This window comes from Aedes albopictus, chromosome 2 (assembly GCF_035046485.1).
Source record: "Aedes albopictus strain Foshan chromosome 2, AalbF5, whole genome shotgun sequence".
In the NCBI taxonomy this organism is placed as follows: Eukaryota; Metazoa; Arthropoda; class Insecta; order Diptera; family Culicidae; genus Aedes; species Aedes albopictus.
The window spans coordinates 445,211,635-445,237,087 of record NC_085137.1 but is presented as its reverse complement, the minus strand read 5'-3'; the positions used below and the strand labels follow the sequence as shown (position 1 = coordinate 445,237,087).

Sequence of the window (25,453 nt, the reverse complement as noted above, 5' to 3'; positions counted from 1 at the left end):
TTTAGAGAAGTCGACTGAGCTCCAAGCCCGCAACGACATACCACCAAACCTATCCACGAACATCCAAACAACTAACTCATCACCAGCGGGAGCCTCGAGTAGCCGGGGCCCCATCAGTGCGGAAGTTACACCCCCACCGGAGCTGACGGACAACCCCCATCGCCCGAGTGTCTCTGCAGCTGACGGGACGCACAAGGGTGTAGAAACCTGTAACCCGCAATACCCAGAGGACGGACGGGACAGACAAGGCCCCGACGGAACGAAAGCCAACTCTATACCGGAATCTACGGACGACCCTCCGATCCAGAAGAGGGACGCACAAGCGTGTAAAAACTTGTACCCCTAAGCGTACAGAAGGAACTAGAATCAGTTAACAGATAGATATAGAAGGATTTTTTTTTAATTTTTATTAACGTGTATTTTAACTTAAATACTAATTCTACACTCAGATATAGAAGGAGGTTTCACTGGTATTTCAAAGCATTTCTAGACAATTCAGGGGGTTTTGGGGAGCTTTCAAGAGAGGTTTAGAGAGATTTTCAAGGTGTTTCAAGACCTTTCCAGGTGGTTTTAAGGGGTTTCGGGACGGGTCACAAACCTTCTCAAAATCCTTAAAACTTTTTAAAGTAGCCCTGAAATGCCCCAGAAAAATATCCAACTGAGCTGAGACCTAACAGAATTCTCCTGAACGGCTCTGGCGCCTCCAGGAGGCCCTCCTCGGGGTGTACCAACCTTGAACTCCCTTCATCCCGCTCTTTCTCGAGTTTATCAAGGAGATTGAGTGAGAAAAAGAAAAAAAAACTAGCTACGCCAATAGTTCTTTCTACTTCGCTAAAGAAAACTTCGCTAAAGAAAACAACCAATAAAATTTTAGATAACAAAATATATATTTACAGTCTTTCTTACTAACTATAATCGCATTGCACTATTCGTCCTGTCTCTTTTAATGTTTGAAATATGTACAAAATTCCACCACCGTGGAACAACGTTTCATCACACAGCCATCCGGTATGGCCCCTTTCTCACCGACTCCCCCCTTAACCCTGCTGGGTCTGGGTGGCCTTCAGCCGAGCAAGCGTGGCATCCAGGCTGGCAAGGTCAAACTCCGGATTGTTGGCCGCACGCAGATCCTCCAGCATCTTGATGACATGGTCCGGTGCTGGTGGTTCCACCGGCAGATGGGCACCCATCGGCTGGAATCCGGCCTCGTCGGCAACGTACGTCACGCGGTACTCCACACCGTCCGGAGCAACGTAGGAATACTCGCCGTTGGCGTTGATGCCGTTGTCACTGCGCTGGTTGGCACGGATTCCGTTGCTGGTTTCGAAGCTGTACGCATAGCTACCGTCCCCGTTGATGATCTGCTCTTGGTTCAGGATGGTTGCGCTGGCATCATCAGATGCGGCAGGTGCAGGAGCATCGCGGGAGACACGGACCTCGGCGGCCGGTTCCTCTATCGGAGCGGCGTTCGATAGGGCCAACACCAAACACGTGATGAACTGAATGTGAACAAAGCGAGATTGGTGGATTAGTCGGAGCGGCGACTCAAGTTTGAGGATACAATTCTTATATTGAAAATGTTCTTCCAATTTGACGATTTCGACCCTCATTTCTTACAAAGAACACGTTAGTAAAATTAGTGACTGAATTTATAAATTTCTAAAAGATTTTTGAGGCAAATGAGTGGAAAAGTTTCTGATAAAAATCCTAGTAGATTTCCAGATGGAATCCCTGAAGAGTCTTTGACGGTTACGTAGGGAAACTGTTGGTAAAAATAGTTGAAAATCCCACAAAATAAAACTATTAGATTTCTTGAAATAATTATAAAAATATGTTTAAATAGAAAGTTTTTTTGTCAGGAGAAAATTCGTTGATAGTTACGTAAAACACATCTAAGAAGTCCTAGAAATGCCTGGAATTTTGTAGGTGGTACTTCAAGTGGGAATATCAAAGGAAATGTCAATAACGGATAGCTGTAGGAATTCCCAACAAAGTTTGCTAAGGAATTCCTAAAAAAATGCAAATGTAATTTTTCAAACAAGTTTTAGATGAAATTCTGTACAGCTTCAGAAAACCAATACTCCAGAAAAATTCCTGTCCCGAGGTGAAAGAGCTGATAAAAGACCTTGTTGTAGAATTTCTAAAATAATTTCTAACTGATAACAGTTTTCTAACTATTACAAATCAGTTCTATTTAAGCATGACGAATCAGTCAACAGTTGTGTTGTGACCATTGTTGTAAATGTCATGAATTTTCCTCCATAACTGACAATTGATCTCGGTTCTCAATCGTACCTAATCGTCGCCAATATTATCGGTTTACTGAACATTTCTTGATAGTTTTGGTTTTGATATTTCAAAACTTGTGTGGTGAAGTGACCCACAGTTATGTTATGACTGTACATAGGAACTATTCTAGTATACTACTCATTTTGTTAATTTTAATCTAAATGTAATTGTAAAATAAAGGGGCTTGAATTGCAACTACAACAAGCGAATATTTTCCTAGAGGTGATCATAGAGGAATTTTCGATAATGTTTATAACGGAGAACCCTTGAATCCGGTAAGTAGTTCATTAAAAATTTGGGACTAAAATTCCTAGAGTGACATCGGAATCCTTTGCAAAATTCAGAGGACCAGGCAATCGTTAATTACCTTTCTCATGAAGATGAAAATCATAGACAAGTCAGTTGAAAACAAATCAACAAACAAAGATTTGTGGCAGTTTTTCTAGTGGTATTTAAGAAGGAATCTCTGACAAGTCTGACAGATCATTGGAAATATTCTCTGTAAAATACGATGAGGGAATTCTAAAAAAAAGTTGTTAACGTATACTTATGCAAGTTCTAGGGGATCTCGTATAATTTCTGGCGGGATTCATAAAGAAATCTCAAGGATAATTTGTGAAAGGATTTTGTACAGAAATTTGGAAATATGTCGATGAAAATTTGAGATTGCGCATCGAACATTTCGCGACTCTGATTCCAAAATGGACATAACGTTGAGACAGTGCATTCTGAAAAAAAGAAGTTTATTATTTTTGAATAAAAAAAAATCCTGAGATTCCCGCGAACTCTGAATTCCCGCAGACTGCTGAGAGAAACTCCCCCAGGATCTTTAAAGAGACTCCTTAAGAATTCTGAATTCTAGAATTATGAGAGATTTCTTCAGAATGCTGAAAATGATTACACCAGAATCCTGAGCGACATCATCTAGAAAAGAAATCAAGACTCTTCTGGTATCTTGGTAGGAATTCTCTCTGAATTCTATTAAGTTTTTTTTCGTGAGAGAGGTTGCTCCATATCTATGAGACAGATTGTCTCAGAGCCTCGAGAAGAATTCTCCCAGAATCCTGTGATAGATTGTCTCAGAATTTTAAGAGAAGCTTTCCCATGGGATTCTCCTAGAATTTTCCAGAATCCTAAGCGGGATTATCCCAGAATCCTGAGCAAAATTCCAACAGTGGTTCTTCACCATTCTTTAAATGCTGAGAAGGGTAGCTTAGAACCTTAAAAAGGATTACTCCAGAATCCTGAGAAAGGTTCCCTCAAAAAACTGGGAGATAGGATTCCCCCAGAATCCTTTTAAGTATTCTCCTAGAATTTCCCTAAATTCCTGGGTGGATTCTTTTAGAATGCTGAGAATAATTCTGCCATAATACCAAAAGGTATTCCCCAGAATTCTACGAGTGATTCCCCCAGAACCCTGAGAGGCATCATAGGAGGGATTCTTCCAGATTCTTGAAAGAAATATATCTAGGAAGCTAAGAGGGATTTTTCCGAAGATCTGATAAGGATTCTCCCTGGAAGGGATTACAAAAACTTTTAGAATGGACTTCCCCAGCAAACGGAGAAGAATTCGCTGGAATTCTGAGAGGTGTTCCCAAATAAAACAGAAAACTTACCTCAGATTCTTGAAAAAAATTCCCCCTGAATCTCTGGAAGCACTCCCCTTAACTCTTAAAAGGGATTGCCCTAGGACTCTGAGAGTGATTCCTCTAGAATACTTAAAATTATTACCCCAAAATCTCAAGAGAATCTTCCCATAATCATGTCAAGGATTTTTTCTGATTACCATAAGGGATTCTCCCACAATCCTCAAAAGGATTTCCGGGAGCAACTGTTCCAGAATACAGACAACAGAATTCTACTGGGAACCGAACCCAAAGAGAAATCATAAAATCTATGTGAGGGATTCTCCAAAATCCAAATTTCTCTAGAGAATTCTGCCCACAATCTCGTGAGAAATTCTTTATAAATTAATAATTTTGAAAAAAAGCGTCCAAGAATCTTGAAAAATTTAGCCCCAAAATCCCAAGGATTTATCTAGAATCATGAGACAACTTCCTCAGAATCTTGAGAGAAATATCCCCAAAATTCTGACGAGAATTACCCCAGATAACCGAATTTTTAGAGAATCGTGGGAAGTGTACCCGCAAAACACTTAGTGATATTTCCCCAGAATCTTAAAAGGATCTTATACTTATGACACACATGTGATACAAGAATCACTGTACAATTGCGCTTGAAATGAGTGCCATACTGAAAATTCTCTCAGTGTAAGTCAGTCTTGTTAAAATTTTCTTTACACTGCGTACCGTTGTACAGGAATCACACTCGTATCATATGCAAAAAAATACTGAAGTCACTTTCTGTTGCCAAAAATTTCGCCAGTAATTCTGTTTGAAAGTGTTTTTAAGACTTCTTCTAGATATTTGTTGACTACGACGTACATTCGATATTGATAACTTCTTAGATTGAGTCAACAATTTTGTCTCTAAAACTTCAATTGTCAATCTCCAATAAAGGACAAAGAAGCACAAAGACCACTAAGTCATCAACTATTTTTTTCAAAAATTGTAATATCAGCAAGTTATTTAAATGTTATACTTTACGAATCTGCTAAACCGAAAGGATTGCATCTTCGTTAAATATTTACGTTAACATCGTCATTGAAATCATGGCCATCATCAAAAGTTTAGTAGCAGTTTTTTGGTTCAAAACCAATTTTTAGCAAATAAAATGTATTCACTGTATTTTGCCTGAGGAATTAAATACGATAGTCTTGATAATTGTAAAAAAAATGCACACAAAAAATATGGCTTTTAGTATAAATAATAACGAATGATTGAATCTACAGAATACTGTTGATCCGTTGCATCCTGATTGTAAAAGGATTTTCACCGAATTCGTACATGTTTTTAGGAAAAAACTCTGAGTATATTCACAAAAATCTTGTACCATTCACAGATAATATTTTCTTGTTCCATCACGAAACTGCCTCGCATACACTGAATTTCCAAGTTTCTAAGTTCTGGTGATGCTAGTTCCGCTAGTGATGGCACTGCTGCTGAACAACTTATTCAAAAAAAATCATTTGACACAGTTTTGCAACTCCGTAGGTCAATCTTCAAACACTTATTTTTTTTCGTCACGCTTATTTCGATTAATATTCATAAACACTGCGACATCACCACTCTATTAGATAATAATCCCAGCCCGCCGAGACGCATCAAAAAATGTCACCAGAAACAGTTCGTCACATTTGCACTTTTGGGGTCACCGCCAGCCGATGTCGAACCTCTTCATTAGCATATGTTAATATGTTGATGGCTTTTTCCCCGCACAAAATAAAACACGCGCGACAAATGTTGCCTCTTCTTGTGTATCACACATATGTTAGGGTCTTCTTCCCTGGGCCTCACCGACCCTCACGACTCACCAGTTTCTTGTACATTTTCAGGCTTGTAGAAAAGGTTACGGACTAGAGATGATAAGCGAACGGGAAACTTTGGGCGACTGATATCGTTTCGGATGCTGACCGGGGGCTTTTATACATATTTTCGTGAAGATGAGCACCCAAGGAGCGATCATTTTTTTTTCGGTTGGAGAAACAACGCCACCCACCCTTTCACAGGAATTTGAAATAGTGTCATATCCACCTGTTGGCCATTAAATCATCTCATTGGGTCGGTGATTGACTGTAGATGAGGCCTTTGTAATTTTTTTTGGGACTTGACCATTCAATGATTTAGTCTTGGTGACGTTGACGATGAGAGCTGCTACCATGGAGCGATCGGCAAGATCGTTGAGCTTACTTTACATATAAGAGCAACGTCATCATCAGGTAATCCGGCATTTCGAGGTCATTTTAGATGTTCTGATTGACTGCCACAGCAAGCCATGATTTGGTTCACGGTCCTAGGATTTCGAGGAACCGCAACGATGACAGTAGGAGAGATCCTCGCCTTACCCCAACAACGACCCTGATAGAATCGCATAACACACTGTTATGCAGTACCCGCTCTCGGTTCAGAATGAGTTTGCAGAGGACTTTGAGAATGCACCATACCGCACTAGGCATAGTCAGATCAGATCTCTTTTCTTGGATAGCTTCACTAAGACGCTGTTCATAAACTACGTACACAGTAAAACCGCTCAGCACTAAAATGTGTAAGCCCTACTCATAAGTGCATAATTTCCAGACCACACAAAAATGTGTTACAGTTACAAATTCTCAAAAACAGCTCGTACACTCGTCTAGATACGAAATGTCGATATTTTTTTTTGTTTTCCAAGGTCACTAGTAAACCTAGCTAGAATGCTGTACATTTTTTTTGCGAATTTAACGATTTTGCGGACACAGGAGCTGACTTTGTGAATGTGCAAGGGTTACACATTTTTGGTGTACCGTGCCATGCCCTAATACCGTGACCTTAAGGATGCTCTTCACTTCAAAGAACCCTGTAAAAATCAATAATCTATGTTTCTTGATTTTTAAAACGCTATATTATTGCTTATTGTGTGTATTATGTATAATAAATATGATTAATGAAATTCCAAATGTTTATTCCATTGTTAAAATCAAAATTGTTCCTAATACCGTGCTGAGACGAGACTCGCGAAGACGGTCTTCTTTTTCTCCAGTTTGTTATTTTTTTCTTCTTCCTATCTGTGTTGACAGTATGTTTTGGGCTGGTGGTTCAAACACGTACGTGACCGCATCACCTCACATGCAGTGTGACTGAATCCCATTCACGCACAAAATCATGATGAGGTGAAATTTTGCATCGCCAACAATCGCCAAGCCAAGTAATGGAAAATTTTGTTTTCAATCTATTTTTGACGGTACAGGAGAAGAAAATGCTGCTCGGAGTGAATTTTGGCTTCAGAATTTATCTCGGATAGCAATACCACAGACAAACAGACGTAACACCTTGAACGATTTTCATGGAAATCCATCGCCCAGTTCACACTACCATCGCCTGGTGGAAAAGTTGCACGAATCATTGTGTTGTGCAATATCGTCAACAGAAGGCGCTAGTGTGAAACGTCAAACTCATAGAAAAACGACGCGTGCGCCTCTGGTTGTGAAAGCCACAACTATGAAAATTTAAAAAGATCGTTAAAAGCGTGGTCGATGGAAATTTCACAAGTGTTACGTCTGTTTGTCTGTGGCAATACTTTCCTCGTTTTAGGTAACGTAGTCAAACGGGCTACAACTGACAGCTCAGTTGAGCTACACTTGACGTTGCTTTTTTTCCTCTTCGCGAGTCTCGTCTCAGATACCGTGTATGTGACCCGCATACATTGGTGGTCCTTTGAATCATCGCCATATCAATCATACTAAGTTCATACTTAGAAGAACCTATGCGTCCTAGTATGCGTCAAACATTGCCTAGAGGTTTGTGCAATTGATTCATAAAGTAAAAAGTATCAATAATATTTTCAGTTTGCAAGTTTTAGCTGTAACACGGTATTTGGAACACTAAAGGAACCATGCCCTAATACCGTGTACAGCATCCGCTCGATAACTGACTGCTCTTTAACTGGACTGCTTTTTAACTGGGCGCTCGATAACTGGGGCAAAGTCGAGTTAAAAAGCAGTTATCTGTCAAAAATATGCGAAATATAACCTCATATTTTACAAATCGGTAAACAAAACAAAATATAACAATAGCCTCCGGCTCCGGAAGCTCAGTCCAGTTATCGAGCGGCGCTCGCTTACTGGACTGTCGACAAAGCCCAGTTATCGAGCGGAAGCTGTATTGTTACTTTGCACTCACATTGTGTAAATATTTTTAATTGCTTGTTTTTGCAAATATGTGCCAAATTTATCACGCCTAACTTGAGAAAGCTTGATATGCTAATGATTGAACTAGTTACTCAGTTAAAAAAATAATACACTTAGTAAAATATTTGAGTTTTTTGTCAAATACACGGTATTAGGAGGCACACGGTATTAGGGCATGGCACGGTAGTCTGGAAATTATGCACTTTAGTGCGATTGTGCGATATTTGCCAGAAAACCGTTCGCCAGAAAACCATTTGCCAGAATGTACCATCTGCCAGAATACTATTTGCCCGAAAGTACCATTTGCCAGAATGTACCAATCCCCAGAATTTAATATTAAATATTAAATTCTGGGGATTGGTTCATTCTGACAAATGGTACTTTCGGACAAATAGAAATTTTCTTCATTTCCTAAGAATTAATTTCAATCCATTTTTACCCTTCTTACACCCATAAGAAGGGTATAAATACCGCTTGGAAAACCGACTTTCGATCCGAGGCCCGCAGGGCCGAGTCACATATACCAATCAACTCAGCTCGACGAACTGAGCAAATGTCTGTATGTGCGTGTGTGTGTATGTGTGTGTGTGTGTATGTGTGTGTGTATGTATGTTACAAAAAAATGTCACTCACGGTTCTCAGCCGTCTGTTGACCGATTTGAGTTCTCTTGGAAGCAAATGAAAGCTACTACATCCTAGTAGAACGCTATTGAATTTTATTTTGATTGGACGTTCGGTTACCGAGATATCTTTCAAAGAGTGCTAGGGAGTAGTACAACTTAATTATTTTAGATATTTTTGACAAAGTGTATCACCATAAATTTCTCAGCCGTCTATCAACCGAATCGGGTTCTTAAGGCTCGAAACGAAAGCTACTGCACCCTAGAAGAACGCTTTTGAATTTCATTCCGATTGGACATTTTGTAACCGAGATATCTTTCGGGGAGTACTTTGGAGTAATACAACTTAACTTTTTAAGAGGTCTTTGACAAAATGCTTCATAATAAATGAATCAGCCGTGTGTCAATCGATTTGAGTTCTCTCAGCATCAAATGAAAGCTACAGCATCTAAGTAGTATGCTATTAAATTTTATGCCGTTTGGACATTTTGTTTCCGAGATATCTTTCCACGAGTACTAAGGAGTAATGAAATTTACGCTTTTGAGAGATTTTTGATAAAATGTATCATAATACATTTCTCAGCCGTTTGTCAACAGATTTTTTATGATCATATTTGGTTACACACACACTTAATTTTGATTACCGAGTTCGGTAATTTTTTGACGAGATTAAAACTGCTGAGCACCGAACTCGTTCAGCAAAAATGCATTGTTTACCTTTTCCATACGATTTTGACAGTTGTTTTACTGAACCTCAGTAAAATCGATTACCGAAACTACCGAGATCGTACTGCTGTTATAATCTCGTCAAAAAAGTACCGAACAGGCAATTCAGAAATAAGTGTGCAAGTTAGTTATACATAAAAATGCAATTGCATCAAATACATAAAAGCTACTATCTCTTTGTTATATTTGAGCTTAATAAACAGTAGCAAAAATATCACGGAATGTATGTAGGAAAAGCCTTTTTACCCTTCTTACACCCATAAGAAGGGTATAAATATCGCTCGAAAAACCGACTTTCGATCCGAGGCCCGGAGGGCCGAGTCTCATATACCAATGAACTCAGCTCGACGAACTGAGCAAATGTCTGTATGTGTGTGTGTATGTGTGTATGTGTGTGTGTGTGTATGTGCGTTACAAAAAAAAGTCACGCACGTTTCTCAGCCGTCTCTCAACCGATTTGAGTTCTCTTGGAAGCAAATGAAAGCTACTACATCCTAGTAGAACGCTATTGAATTTTTTTTCGATTGGACGTTTGGTTACCGAGATATCTCTCGAAGAGTACTTATGAGTCATACTTCTAAACTTTTTAAGATTTTTGACCAAGTGTATCATAATAAATATTTCGACCGTTTGTAAATCGATTTGGGTTCTCTTGGCACCAAATGAAAGCTACAGCATCGTAGTAGATCGCCCAGAAATTTTATTTCGATTGGACATTTGGTTACAGAGATATCTTTCGAAGAGTACTTAGGATTTATACAACTAAACCTTTTGAGAATTTTGACCAAGAGTATCATAATAAATATCTTAGCCGTCTGTCAGTCGATTTCGGTTATTCTGGCAACAACATTCTAGTATAACCATAACCCTATACAATTTCATTAGGATTGGACATTTGGTTACCGAGATATCTTTCGAAGAGTACTTGGGAGTAATACAGGTTAACTTTTTGAGAGATTTTTGACCAAGGGTACCATAATAAATATCTCAGCCATCTGTCAACCGATTTTGGTTCTCTAAGCACCAAATGAAAGCTACAATATGCTTGTATAAGGCCCTGAAATTTTATTTCGATTCGACATTTGATTACTGAGATATCTTACGAAGAGTATTTCAATAAATTCTTTTTTTATTATATTCACTTGTTATCTTGCATTTGTTTTAGACCAGTCTATGGGAAATTATTTTTCAATAAATGATGCTGACCTCATACAAAGTGTATACTAGCAGGTTATTGTTTTCAACAAAATTATAAATAACAAATACACAGGAATTTTATGGAAACTAACAATATGTTAAATGAAAGCTTTGAAGAACCAGACAGCCAAAATAACTAGCTAATGCCAAAACTGATTAACTTAGTAGATATATCATTTTTGTCGTTTTTACACCATAACCATGAATACCAAGTACTTCGGAGCTAATTTAATTAACTGATTTAGACAAAGTGTATCTCGCTGATTTTCTTACCCATTTGTTAATCGATTCAAGATCTTTTAGCAGTTAATAAAAGATACAAAATTCCAGAATATGTAAGCTATTTTTTAAACATTCCATACAAGACTCTAGGAAGTGTCTGGCATTTCTGGTAGTTTAGTCCATGGTCCATGGTGCTATTTTGGAAACCAATCCACTAGATGCCAAATCCACAATATTTTCTAGAACTTTTGGTCAATTCCACAAAACAAATATGTTAAATACAAATAATACAACAATAATTTTAATAAGTGTAAGAAGGGTTCTGTTCACCATAGGTGGATTAAATCGGGTTTTTTTTTTAATAGGGTGACAATGGGTATTATCGGCAGGTTTGTTCTCTTCGTCATGGGGGGTTTTTGTCAGCCAAATTGACTGAAACTTTGCCATATAATTCAGCTTAGTTGGGAAGGATTTGAGACCAACTCTGAGTTCAATAGGTTCCAAAAAAAACCCAAAGACGAAGAGAACAAAACGGCCGAGAATAGGTCATTTCCCCTATTTCCGTATTGTTTTACCACAATCAACAATTAATGTCAAAATCTAGCCTTACTAACTAAGAACAGCCTATGTTTAAAAGAAGGCAAAATTCACTAGTTGAACATCAACGGTTCCGATGCAAAAAAAAAAACTATTTTTATACAACTAAACTAATCTCTCCTCAAGTAACCATGGTGCTGAAGCCTTTTTGCGTACAGATATATGATGTATTTAGAGCAATCATTACTTTACATGCAACTTTACGATTGATTTAAAGTGGAAATGGTCAATTATAAAATCAAATTAAGATTATACTGGTATAATCTTAGTTCAGTCGCATAATTGCCATTTCCACTTTAAATCAGCCTTAAATGTTCATGTAAAGTAATAATTGTTCTAAATACACCGTATATCTGCAGGCAATAAGGATTCAGCACCGTGGTTTCTTGGCTAGTTCAAATAGTGAATTTTGCCTTCTTCTAAACACAGGCTGTTCTTTCTAGTTTCATTGTAAGACTAGTTTTTGGCATAAATTGTTGATTATGTTAGAACCATAAAGAAATATTGGTATTGCGGAACTAATAGTTTAATTATTGAAAAAAAAAACAGATCTTAGACCCGTTTTTTGTTCCTATATTTAAAAGAAGGAAAGATTCATGGTTAAAATATAGTAGCTCCAACTTCAACAATTATTTTAACAGCATAGAAGCAGAAAACGAAAAAAAATATGGCCATTCGGCAAAATAACTTTTTGACCAAATGACATTCGACCCAACGGCCTTCAGTCGAATGCCCTAACACCATTGATATTAAGGGGCTGTCGATAAACCACGTGGTCATGAGGGGGGGGGGGGGGGGGGGGTTCGGCCAATGAACATTTTGTATGGACGAAAAAAAAAATGTATGGGCTAATGACCAAGGGGGGGGGGGGGGATGGGGGTTGAGAAGTCCCAAAAAATGACCACGTGGTTTATGGACAGCCCCTAAGATTCTACAACAGTAGCCGGAGCGCCATTAGCCATAATACCAAAGCCTAAATATGTTAAGCTCACATATTACAATTATCGTGATAAGGGAATATATTGGTTAGAAATGACGCAAATAAACTAAGAAGTTCACCCAGAAAGAACAGCAGATGATTAAAAGAAGGAAAAAACTCTGCTGGAATTAATAGAATTAATTTCCTCAAGAACAAGCTTTTTATAGCATTTGATCAAGGGATATCCGGCCTAATGATAATGGCTTTTGGGCAGTGACAGTCAGGCTAATGGTATAGGTGAAACCGTCACTTGAGTTATTATTTCTGTGTATTTTACTCGTTGCTTCCAAAAAGGTTTTTGTTTATGGTATTCGATTGACTTAAGTGTGTGATCAACAATTCCGGGTAATTTTGCTGTTTGGCACAAAAATTATTATTTAAAGAGATCATGTTATTGTTATTTATTGTCAAAAATAAGCTTAAAAATTACTTTCAATTGAAAGCAGGGAATCTTTGAAAAATATAAGTAAAGCCAAAAATTCCACATCAGTAAAAGCTGGGAAGAACATCCTATGTGTTGAAGAAAGGAAAATCTTTGATGAGTATTGATCAAATTCCATCAAAATAACATTCGATCAATTGGATCCACATCATGATCAACTTGTCCACAAGACAAATTTGTGGAAATGTTCTAATTAAAAAAATAAGCTGTTGTGTGCAATAAAATAATTTAATAACATAAAAGATGTATTGTTTTGTAAAGTTTGAAAGGTTTGAGCTCACATTTTTTTTTGTTTGAGAGTGATTTGCCCTTCTTCAAACTATAGGTTTTTCTTTAAAAGTTACTCTAAAACCATTTTTTGTTTGCTCCTACATCAGTTCCAATAATTTATTTAACTTTCGCATATAAATCTGAACAAAAATAAAATTTTACATTTTTACACGAATCGATCCCAAACAAATAAAAAACACGACTTATTTTCATTAAGAATGTTTTAAATTATTATTAAATTGGGAACACTTCTGGATTGAGAACTTTGGAAAATTTCTGGCAAATGGTACTTTCTGGGAAATGGTTCTTTCTGGCAAACGGTTTCCTGGGAAATGGTATTTTCTGGCAAATGTCTTTCTGGCCAATGGCATTCTGGCAAATATCGCACAATCCTTTAGTGCTGAGCGGCGTTTTCGTGTAGGCAAAGGGATGTAAATGACAAAGTGACAGGTGAGGTTCAAAGGTTTTCACCAATTTTTCATCCCATACAATATGTAAGGAGTTTCAAAATAGACCCAATTTTCTCCGATTTATTGTTATTTTTCTTATCATCGTAAAAATAATCTTTAAAAAGTTCCTAAAAGCTTGGAATCTGAAGAATTTGATTATATGCTTAGCTCAAAATCGACAAAATCGTCACTTACACCGCTTTACATCAAGGCCCCTTATATCAGGTACTGTAACAAAATGATCGGGACAGGCAAAATTTTCACTTCTGAAGTAATGGAAACTCTGCATAATAGCATAGCATAGGCGATTGCACACATCGTGGGTGGCTATACAATGCTCAGCTAGTTTTGAAAAATCTAGCACGTAGTGTCGCTAAAATAATGTTTGGGATTAACGCCTTTTCCTACGTGTAAGAGTTGGTCGAAACAAGCATCACATTGTATACCTGGCCACGTCCTTACCATCGCTAGGAAAGGGTAGGAATGTTAGTTTAACGTCTACTTGAAGATACAGAGTACCCAAACTATCTCCATAGACGTTAAAGAAAAGGAATTTGTGTTAGTAGAGTGGGATTGTTATGAGGAACTCTATTCGACAATCTAGAGCGAAGTTGACATTATTGATGGATGGTTTACAGATCTGTCAAATGAAATTACCTTGATATTCCTGAAAGAAAGTATATTAGTGTACAGAACAAAAATATAAATAACATACACATCTGGATATCAATACTAAAGATATTGAAGGGGCCGAAGGATGGAGGCAGCCAATCAATGTTTGACAAACACAAGATTGAATTGAAAAAAATAAATAAACAAATAAAAACAGAAATCGTTCGCAGTTGAAGTCGAAACATCACAAAAACACATCAAGTTTCAATCCATGCTTCCACTTTAGGCAGGAAAATAGCACAATTGAAACTTGATGTGGTAGATCTTACGCCCACGGTGCTTCATTTACCGTTATTATCAAAAAAAATATACCATCAAAACCTGAAACGCCATTCTCTTTCTTCATCATTCCTACACCTCTGGACAAATTTTTTAAAATAATCGTTAGACGAAATTTTGAGTTACGCCCTTTTAAAGGGCCTAACCCCTAAAAAATCAGGTTTTCTATAGAAAAACATCATATTTCATAACAGAAGCATGTTTCTACCATCAAAATTTGAAACGCCATTCTCTTTCTTTATCATTTCTACACCTCTGGACAAATTTTGAAAATAATCGTTAGGCGATTTTTTGAGTTACGCCCTTTTAAAGGGCCTAACTCCTAAAAAATGAGGGTTTCTATAGAAAAACATCATATTTCATAACAGAAGCATGCTTCTGCCAACAAAATTTGAAACGCCATTCTCTTTCTTTATCATTCCAACACCTCTGGATAAATTTTTAAAATAATCGTTGGACGAAATTTTGAGTTACGCTCTTTTAAAGGGCCTTACCCCTAAAAAAAAATAGGGGTTTTTATAGAATACCATCATATTTCATAACAGAAGTATGCTCCAAAGTCCAAAATAATGATCAGTATCATTAATAATGCCACAATTTGATACTATGCACTAATATTGAATGCATTGTGTATAAAAATTAGCCATAACGCCAGTATAAGGGAAGTATTCTTTAACCTGTAGGATACGGACGTTGTTGGCTTCATTTATTATTATAGCCAGAACAATATACAATGAAAAACATAAACGACAGTTCATTTACTTTTTCATTTATATAGTTAATGCACACCCATTAACTGAATTTCAAAAATAATGTTGGTCAAATTCTCCAGTTACGCCCATTTGAAGGTCATAAGTACTTATAGTAGAATTATTATAAAACTTAGTTTCATTCAATCACGAAAATAGCATTCACCAATAAATCTAACGAATGAGATAGGCACATGGCATCGCTTGTTTTGTCTTTAAAAAAGCAATACAAAAAACTTACGTCCCACGCTATGAATGGCAATTGATACAAACATGATTGCTTCCTACATGTTTGAAAATACTTCCCTTATATTAGCGTAATGGCCAATTTGTATACAAACATCAATACAAATAGCCAATATTAGCGCATAGTATCAAATTGTCGCATTATTAATAATACGTTTTATTATTTGGGACTACAAGGCATACTTTTGTTATGAAATATGATGATTTTCTATAGAAACCCTGATTTTTTAGGGGTTTGGCCCTTCAAAAGGGCGTAACACAGAATTTCGTCCAACGATTATTTAAAAAAATTTATCCAGAGGTGTAGAAACGATAAAGAAAGAGAATGGCGTTTCAAATTTTGTTGGCAGAAGCATGCTTCTGTTATGAAATATGATGTTTTTCTATAGAAACCCTCATTTTTTAGGGGTTAGGCCCTTTCAAAGCGCGTAACTCAAAAGTTCGTCTAACGATTATTTTCAAAATTTGTCCAGAGGTGTAGAAATGATAAAGAAAGAGAATGGCGTTTCAAATTTTGATGGCAGAAACATGCTTCTGTTATGAAATATGATGTTTTTCTATAGAAACCCTGATTTTTTAAGGGTTAGGCCCTTTAAAAGGGCGTAACTCAAAATTTCGTCTAACGATTTTTTTTTTAAATTTGTCCAGAGGTGTAGGAATGATGAAGAAAGAGAATGGCGTTTCAGGTTTTGATGGTATATTTTTTTTGATAATAACGGTAAATGAAGCACCGTGACGCCGTAACGCACCATTCCACGGTGATCTATCCACGTTACGGGATATTTAAGTAATGGAAACTTTGCGTAATGTGCATAAAAAAATCCCAAGCTTTAACTCAGCTGTTTATTGATCAACAAGTTGTATGTTATGTAAGTGCTCCAAATTTGAGCAAGGCTGTTCGACATGAAGTTGGAACGATTGTGTGTGTGTGTGTGTGTGTGATCCAACTAACACCCACTGTCCGGCAGTGATATTATGGAAGAAAGTTTTCTGCAATATCATTTTGATGTTACTGCAAAAAGCTTTAGTCCGGGAGTTAGAAGGTGATAGCTCTATTGCAGATTCAGAGACCCATTTCAGAATGGCTGGAGAGACACGTCCATTCAGAAGTCACTTTCACTTACAATAAGCCCCGCATGTGTACATTACCGTTATCATTTGGATAATAATAATGCAAACACACTTCCTGATTCAAAGAAAATCTTCGAAACTGGCGCGTATTTAGTTCATTTTGTTGTAGTCATAGTAATTAGAACATTCTCACCGGAATCCATCCAAGGTAGCGCTGCCATCACCATGGAAACGCCTTCATTGCGCAGTCAGGCTTTCTCCTCGTCTCGCCTCCTCCGTTGCGCATGCAGCGTGGCATGCAGTCAGTCATCATTTGAACACACGTCACTTTAGATCCCAGCAATTATGAATGTTAAATCACACGGGATGATTCTGTAATCACTTGCGAATCACTGATGGCATGGCGGTAGTTTAACAACCACCTACGTAAAAAAACACGAAAAAAACAGCAGCCATAGCGCCTTAGAAAAAAAAAACTTTACAATGGAGAAGTACCGGAAGGCGTAGCGCCATTGACCGTTTTACGTTCTACGTGAAAACGCGAAATATACGGCACATTCCTACACTCCCGAAACAAATTTCAGCACCGTTTGCTAACCGAAAATACTTTAGCAGCGGCATTAACCCTTTATAAGGCAGTGGCAACTATATTGCCACCTACTGTTTGTATTTTTTTCTGTTTTATAACAATTTATTTCGAACTTTTTTTTTGGTTTACGCAAAATTGGGACTACTAACAACGCCTGGTATTTTTTTGGTACTAAACAAAGCTTTAACAACAATTTACGAGCCATTTGTAGTCTCAAAAATGACTAATTTTGACCCCTTGAAGAAAATTAGCTCAAACTTATTGTAAAATTATAGATTTGGTAAATATTTTAAGAAATAATCAAATTCTGGGTTGACATGAGCTGAACTACACAGTTTATATTATGGGTTAAGCCCCAATCCACTCTAAAATCTCTTTTCCGGCTTTTTGTCGAAGTCAAAAGCAGAAAAGTACCCTAAACGGGCAGTGGCAAGAATATTGCCACCAGCGCTGGTGGCCTGAACGGGCAGTGGCAACTATATTGCCACCTCAAAAGCTCGTTTTTGGGGTTAACGGGCAGTGGCAACTATATTGCCACCAGCGTTTTTGGCCTAAACGGGCAGTGGCAACTATATTGCCACCTAGATTTTTGAGATTTTCTTTCAAACAAAAATTGTTTTGTACATGTAATCATGTATATAATCATTTCCATAATAGTACGCTTTGACAACTCTTCTAGTTTTCTCGGCCTTATAAAGGGTTAAAACACACACAATCCTTGAACCCTCACGTTATTGCACGATTCGTATAGAAATCATTAAATTTTGCGAAAACAATCAATACATTTCCTTCTATTAACATTTTCACAGAACAAGCACTTTTTCACCCGCGGTAGCTATCCGGATGGCGTAGCACCGGTCAAACCGTCAGCAGATTCACAAAAAAATTGGCGAACGCGAAAGAAACGTGGCGAGCAAAACAAAACACGTCTGCACGCGGCTACGCCTACTGCGCTTTTCTTCGACATGAAGTTGGAACGATTCTAGTAAAATTCAAAATTATCTGAAAGCAATTTCAAACTGTTATAGCAGAAGGTGGGGCAGTATGGACACCTTAAAGATTTTACCATTTTTACCTGACAAGATCATTAACTCCGTTCTTTTCGTTTTCTTGCGTGCTTATTTCTAACAAAAAATACAAAAATAAGTAACTAAACAAACAGCGCTTGACGTGGTGCGCAGCGAGCTAGATGGGTCGACCAGGACGATCTGTGGACCCTACGCAGAGTACGGAACTGGAGACACACAGCCATGGACCGAGTGGAATGGGGATGGCTACTATGAGCGCTTGCACGCTGACGTCATCACTGTCTCCTTCTCTTTCTTTCCTTTGGCGTCGGTCCATAAAGTCATCCTTGCCCTCAGAAAAAAATTGAGGGCAATGTTTACAAATCGTATGGGATATCTTTTAGGTTAGGTTTTCGCTGCAAGCCTCTATGTACTGCAGAGGCCACCCAGGCCTTAGTCTGACCGGTAAGGTAAGGTAAGTATGGTCAGTTCGATGATTCGGACCCTTGTCCGGACCAGCATCGAAGGAAGTGGTTAATTACTTCTTTTTGGAGTAACGTCCTACTGGAATTAAGCCTGCTTCCCAGCTTGGTGTTTTATAAGCACTTCCACAGTTATGAGCGTGTATCTGGAGTCGACCTACTGATGGTCGTGCTGACAACCCACGCCTTCACAACTGTGGCTATAGGAACTGGTCATGTATCAAACTGAACAAAACCACATCTTGTCATACATATTTTTATGTTTATATTTCTGTGTATTTTAACTTAAGTTAATTCTACACTTATTTATCTTGTGATACATCACATTGTAATCATTTTTGATGGCAGTAGTTTAGCGTTGGGCAATTTTAAATCGATGTTCGCAACATCGATGTTTTTGTTTCGATTAATCGATTTTTTGAATCGATGTTTAAGCCTCACAAAATCGACCGAATCGATTTTTTACATTCGATTTTTATTTCGATTCAAAAATATTAAATATTCATTTTTCTTCACAATTTTACTAGAGATTATTCAAAAATTAATCCACGAATTTTCAATTTTTTATATAGGGATTCCTCCAGAAATTCTTCCAGAAATTCGCTAAGAAAGCTCTCGTTAGATTCCCTTAGGAATTCCTCATGGGGTTGCATCCGGGATTCATCATAGGGTTTCTTCACAAATTTCTCCAAGATCCTCCAGGGATTCACCTGGGAATGGGGCACGTTCGGTGTAGTACTAGATGTGTAGTAATGAGCTGAATTTTTGTATGGTGAGAAGGTCAATTCTCCGTTTCTGCAATGACATAGTTCAAAAAGCGTGGGTATTATGACTCCTTGCCTAATTTGATCCTGTTTAAGCAAAACTTTGGATAACTATGTTGTTTATGTTGCAAGAAATGGAGAAAACAACAACACTGTTGCCCAAAGTTTTGCTCAAACAGGATCATATTAGGCAAGGAATCATAATACCCACGCTTTTTGCACCATTTCATTGCATAAACGGAGAATTGACCTTCTCACCATACAAAAATTCAGCTCATTACTACAAATCTAGTACTTCACCGATCCGTCCTATTCTTTTGTGATTCTTTCGGGAACAACTTCCAGGATTATTTTGAAAATGCCTCCGAGAACTCTTCTTGGAATTCCTTCAGAAATTCCTCCTTGAATTATTCTAGAAACTCCTCCAGGAATTAATCTATAACTTCCTCTAGGAACTGTTTTGAGATTCCTTAGGAATTTCTCTTGGTTTTGCTTTTAAGCTTCTTCCTGGGGTTTCTTCAGGAACTCTCCAAAAACTCCTCCAGGAGTTCTTCCAAAAATTTCTCCAGAAGTTTTTCCAAGAATTTCTCCAGAAATTTCTCTAAGGATTCCTCCAGACATTCCTCAAGATGTTTCTTCTAGGGAATCCCTCAGAAGTTCGTGCAGGAATTCCAGATTTATTCCAGAATATTCTCCAGGCATTCATCCAATAATTTCTCCAGCGAGTCCTCCAGGATTTTTTTCTGGAATTCCTCCAGCAGGGATTCCTTCAGAGTTTCCTTCAGGAATTTCTCCAGGTATTTATTTAGAAATTCCTCCACGGATTCATCCAGGAATTCCTCCAGAGACAGTACGATGTACATTTTCAATTTTTGATATTATCCCAAGTAACACAACTTGTTACAATACTGTATATAATACACGATTCATACAAACGTCCATGTTTTGTTCTGAATATGGAAAACTTATTTTCGTACACTTATATCACCGAAAAAGCGCAAAAAATGGCGGCTTATAAAACATCTACGATGTTACCAAAGATGTTTTTCAATACATTCTTATAACATAAAATTAAGTATCGCATATGTTCTCAGCAACATCGTAAGAACTTACTTTTTGCTAGCAGGAAAATTATTCTTTATCAATCGCACACTGTGGAAATAATGTGACATGTGCTATTTGGTAATGGCTCAAAATAATTGTCAAGCCTTACATTTCATTTGTAATTCATCATCACGATGTTTGGTCACTATGACTTAAATATTGTGCGTTTAGCACTAAATTGATTTCCGAAAAAACTTCATTGACTTCCGCTGCCTTTCCTATGCGTTAAACATAACGTCGGAAGTAGTGCGCTGTACAGTAAATCTGGTTTGCTATACAGCGCACTACTTCCGACGTAATGTTTAACGCATAGGAAAGGCAGCGGAAGTCAGTGAAGTTTTTTCGGAAATCAATTTAGTGCTAAACGCACAATACATATGCCATTCAAAATTTATGGTGAAATAAACACATTCACTCTTCATGAATTGTTTCGCCTCCCATCGGATCGAAAACAAGAAGGGAGGATTATGTCATCTCTATGGTTTTTGTGAGATTTTCGAGTACATTTTCAGATATGCAACATGGTGGATTCTTGACACAGTACCGTCAGAAAGTTTTGGAATGCTATTTTTAATCATAACGTATTAATTATGAGCTTTTACACTGTAGAATTTGTATTCGTTATCATTAAGGCAACTGTATTATTACAGTGAATGTTATAAATTTCCCAGATAAATAATTATTCGGAGAAAAACTTGTGGATAAACAAACTGCTATGCATCTATAAAAGCGTTAGTGTCAAATCTTTCAGCAGGCACTGTAATTTGTCTGGCCTGATAGGAAAGTATTCAAAATATTGGAAACACATTCAAAATACATTTTTTGTACATCTCAGTAACATGTTTATCGAGTACTACTTGAATCGATTGAAATACATTGAAAAAACATCTTGGCAACGTACTAGCAACATCCATTTTCACATAGCATACAACGATGTGATTTTTGGTTTTTGATACCTGTTTTGAACATCAGTGCAACAATAACAAAGTTAGAGTGCAGATCGTGGGATCAATCAAAATAAATTCTTGTCTAATTTTGCGGTATCAAAATTTACGTTTCTAAGTGAGTTTTAGTCGTCACGTAAGTACTCAAAGTGTCCGCACAGCATAAACTATCATGGTGCTATCATAGTTAAATTTCGGTGTAGTTTTATGTGCATAAGATCTATTATATATAAATGAATTTCTGTCTGTCTGTCTGTCTGACCGCTATGGATTCGGAAACTACTGAACCGGTCGGCTTCAAATTTTGTATGCAGGGGGGTTCGGGACCGGGGAAGGTTCTGAGCCTGATGTGAGACCTCTCCGGTCTCTGGAACCGGGGGCTCCTATACAGATGACTTGCTTGGGACGTCCCTATGGATCTGCATGTCAAAAAAAAACACAGTAGGCAGGCAGTACGACGTTTGCCGGGACGGGACAGCTAGTGTATCATAAATTTAAGTGAGTGAGGGGAGACAGAGATCTGATAAACTTATACATTAACGTATAGAATACGTAAAAATAACGTATTCGTAACATATTTGAGCCTAAAGGTTATAACTATGTGCTGATGATGTTTTACATATCATCTTGAATTGAAAGAAGACAACGATACACAAATCAAGTTTAATCAACGTGTTATTTACGTTGCTGTAACGTGTGGTGAGGTTGATGAGATTTTTACGTAGCTTGTTAATGACAAACATAGTATAAACCTGATTTCAACATAAGATGTGTACAGATACAATTAAAATACTGCATTAAAACATCTTTTTCAAATTTCATTTTCAAAGATGTTTTCTGTGTTACATGGGATACATATAGACAAATAAATCATCCCATGAACTTGTATTCCATGCTGCAAACGGATCATTTTATGGTTTTGCAACATTTTATAATATCGAATCGATGTGAAAACATCGATTCAAAGCATTCAATTAAATCGGTGAAACGATTCTGCTGGTCCGATTCGAATCGATAGTAGGTGGTACCAACACTTTCACGTCGTGAATATAAAAGTTATAATTTGGCATCCTTGGTGATAATTGTAGGAAAAACACTACCTCACAAGTTTACCGAACATCACATTATAGTAACAAGCTTTTGAACTGAGTTACAGACGCTTGAATTAAATGATAGCCAGGTGAGTGAATGCATTCTTGGTTGGTGGCCTCAACTTGGGTCTAAATAAGATATTTGATGAAATCACCGTCTTATTAATTTGAACCTTATGTAACGTTACAAGGGCAATTGGCCCACATAGCCGAAGCGGTAAACGCACGGGTATTCAGCATGACCATGCTGAGGGTGACGGGTTCGATTCCCGATCGATCCAGGACCTTTTCGTAAAGGAAATTTCCTTGACTTCCTTGGGCATAGAGTATCTTCGTGCCTGCCACACGATATACACATGCAAAATGGTCATTGGCAGAGGAAGCTCTCAGTTAAAAACTGTGGAAGTGTTCATAGAACACTTAGCTGAGAAGCAGGCTTTGTCCCAGTGAGGACGTTACGCCAAGAAGAGGAGGAGTAACGCTACATAACACCATAAGATAATAGCAAGCAACGATGTATAACATTTCTGGATCCCTTTATTCAATAATTGACTATAAATTGCCTTTAAACCACTTCGATACCAGCTTTGCGATACCTTTTAGAGCATGTAAAGTATTCAGGCCCATGCCAATTGAATGTGAGAATACCATGTTGAAGTTTCATTCATTTTAAAAGTAGACACACCTGCCTGAAATTGATTCAGATTTTTGGCAGATGTCTCTAATGTGTTCTAGGATGATGTTTCTACAGCCATTGAGGCGTATGGTGTCATGAGCTTTACGAGATTTGCCAAAAAATCGACGATTCATAAATAGTGTGTAAACTGACTCATATGTGTGGGCAAGTATTCTGCTGGTTCATAAACTGTGGTTTCCGGCATTGTTCTAGAAAGTCAAAATTTTAACATTTTTCATTAAATTCAACGAGCAAAGTGTTCACGAATTAGTAGTATAGACATACTCCTACTGTTTGGTTTTGACTACATTGAAATATTTGGTTTATTTTCTTCTGTATTATTATTTTTATTATGCAAAAACCTTTAGATGCTTCATACGAGTGGGGTCAGTGTAAATCAGTAAGAAATTGTGTAATGCATCAATTTTCAGCACTAACCATTTTGAACGTGTTTTTGTTGTGAGCTACGTGATTTTGCCTTTCGCTGTCCCCCCCAAGATAGCGATCCAAAACTCAAAATTGTTACTGTTTTATGGAGTTTTAGGTTCTGAAACCCAGTGATGGAAATTGATCGCGAACGTGTGCTTACGCTCTACAAAAAATACCATCGCATCGCAGTGTAAGTAATCTAGACCAAACTTTGTATCCATCCGTCGAACTAGTGCATGTATTTAATTTTAGTACCCCTGAAGATGACACAAAATCCCAGTGTCGAAACGTCGAACAAACAATAAACCTCGTTTTCCGTATTGAAAACTGCGTAGCCGTTTAATTCATGCAGTAAACTTCTCATTTTTTCCGCCAAGAATTTACAACATCAGCATTGGCTTAATGTTTTATTGTACCTATCGATGAAATTAAAGAGAACCGTATCTCGGGCCACGGAATTGAAGAAAATTTTATCATTACATGTCACGAATGGTGTTTTAAAATTCATGTCATACAAAACAGAAGCCATCAAAACGAAATAATTTATTGTGAAATGGAATGGATTTTTATAAAAAGGATGGAAGAGTAACATGTTTCAACACGTCGCGAGTTTTGTTGAAATAGTATTTCGAAGGCACGAGAAAGACACCGTCGCCGCTAGGTGGTTTGATTTTTTTAAAATTGATGTCCTTTGCTTTTGATGGAAATACATTATATAATTGTAGTCCTTATTTGAAGTTATTTATGAAACGCAGAAGCTAGTTCTTATATATTATGAGTTTTTATTTTTAGCACTTCGCACAACCAAGTTTTTTCTGTTATAAATATGCATGTTGTTACCTTTCCAAAAGCTTACATCCACAGCTGACCTTTTAATAGTGGTTTGGCGAAATGCATATGATATATGACATAAAATAACCCGCCCATATTGAGGAGATGCACCACCATCCAAAAAATCCATATTAATCAGCCCAATCTCCATATATTCCACCATCGGGCACGTAGCATCGCGTGAGGTGTCCACGCATGGCAACTGAATACACGAGATTTATTATGAATTTTGAACAGAAATCCTGATAGCGCGCGTGTCTTGACCCAAAAGCCGTCTGGTAGGTGTTTGATCAATTAGGAGCATGATAATGAGGCAAGGTGGTGGTGGGGTGAATCACCAACGAACCTTTTCAGCAAAGTGCAACTATACTATCGCATCGCAGCCGACCACCGGCCGCCCAATCGGTGGCACTCGGCTCCAACCTGTGAAGGATCATTATCAATCTGATAGATGGCAAAAGGTCGCTGTGTAAATTTTCGATTTAGTATGGAAATTAGTATAGGATGCCCAACGTGCGAGGTTTTCTGTTCGGCGCATTCATGATAGGTGGTACCTACCAAGCCCACAAGGTTTCCGCGATAAGCTGTGCGTGTGTGGCTTCTGTGTGAACTGACGAGGTGAAGGCAAATCTTGTTGTGGAGGTCAGTCTCCCTGCTGTGCAGGACATCTACATATATTTTTTTGATAAATGATATTACATCTTTGGGCACTGTTGTGTAGTGCAATGCCAGTTCGGATCTCTGTCGTTCAGGCTCGATGAATCAATCAACCAATGTTAACGCTGTTCCAAATCCCAAATGGACATGACCGCAAAACTCTTATAGTTGTTGAATCGAGCTTTTACAGTGTTGCAAGGTTCGATTTCCACTATAACTCACGACTACTTCCATTTTGCAATCCAATGTAACCGGGCCCATGTAACCGAAGTAGTAAACGTGTGAG

The 25,453-nt window shown here is 37.7% G+C and overlaps 1 protein-coding gene across 1 annotated transcript; it reads right to left on the bottom strand.

The window, feature by feature from the left end:
* Positions 1–863: 863 nt before the first annotated feature.
* On the bottom strand, positions 864–5,834 carry LOC109410041 (cuticle protein CP14.6). Its single transcript, XM_029869965.2, has 2 exons — positions 5,723–5,834; positions 864–1,499 (listed from the first exon to the last, which is right to left on the bottom strand). Exons 1-2 carry the CDS (start codon positions 5,735–5,737, stop codon positions 1,038–1,040), a joined length of 477 nt encoding a protein of 158 aa, XP_029725825.2. The 5' UTR covers positions 5,738–5,834; the 3' UTR covers positions 864–1,037.
* Positions 5,835–25,453: the final 19,619 nt, after the last annotated feature.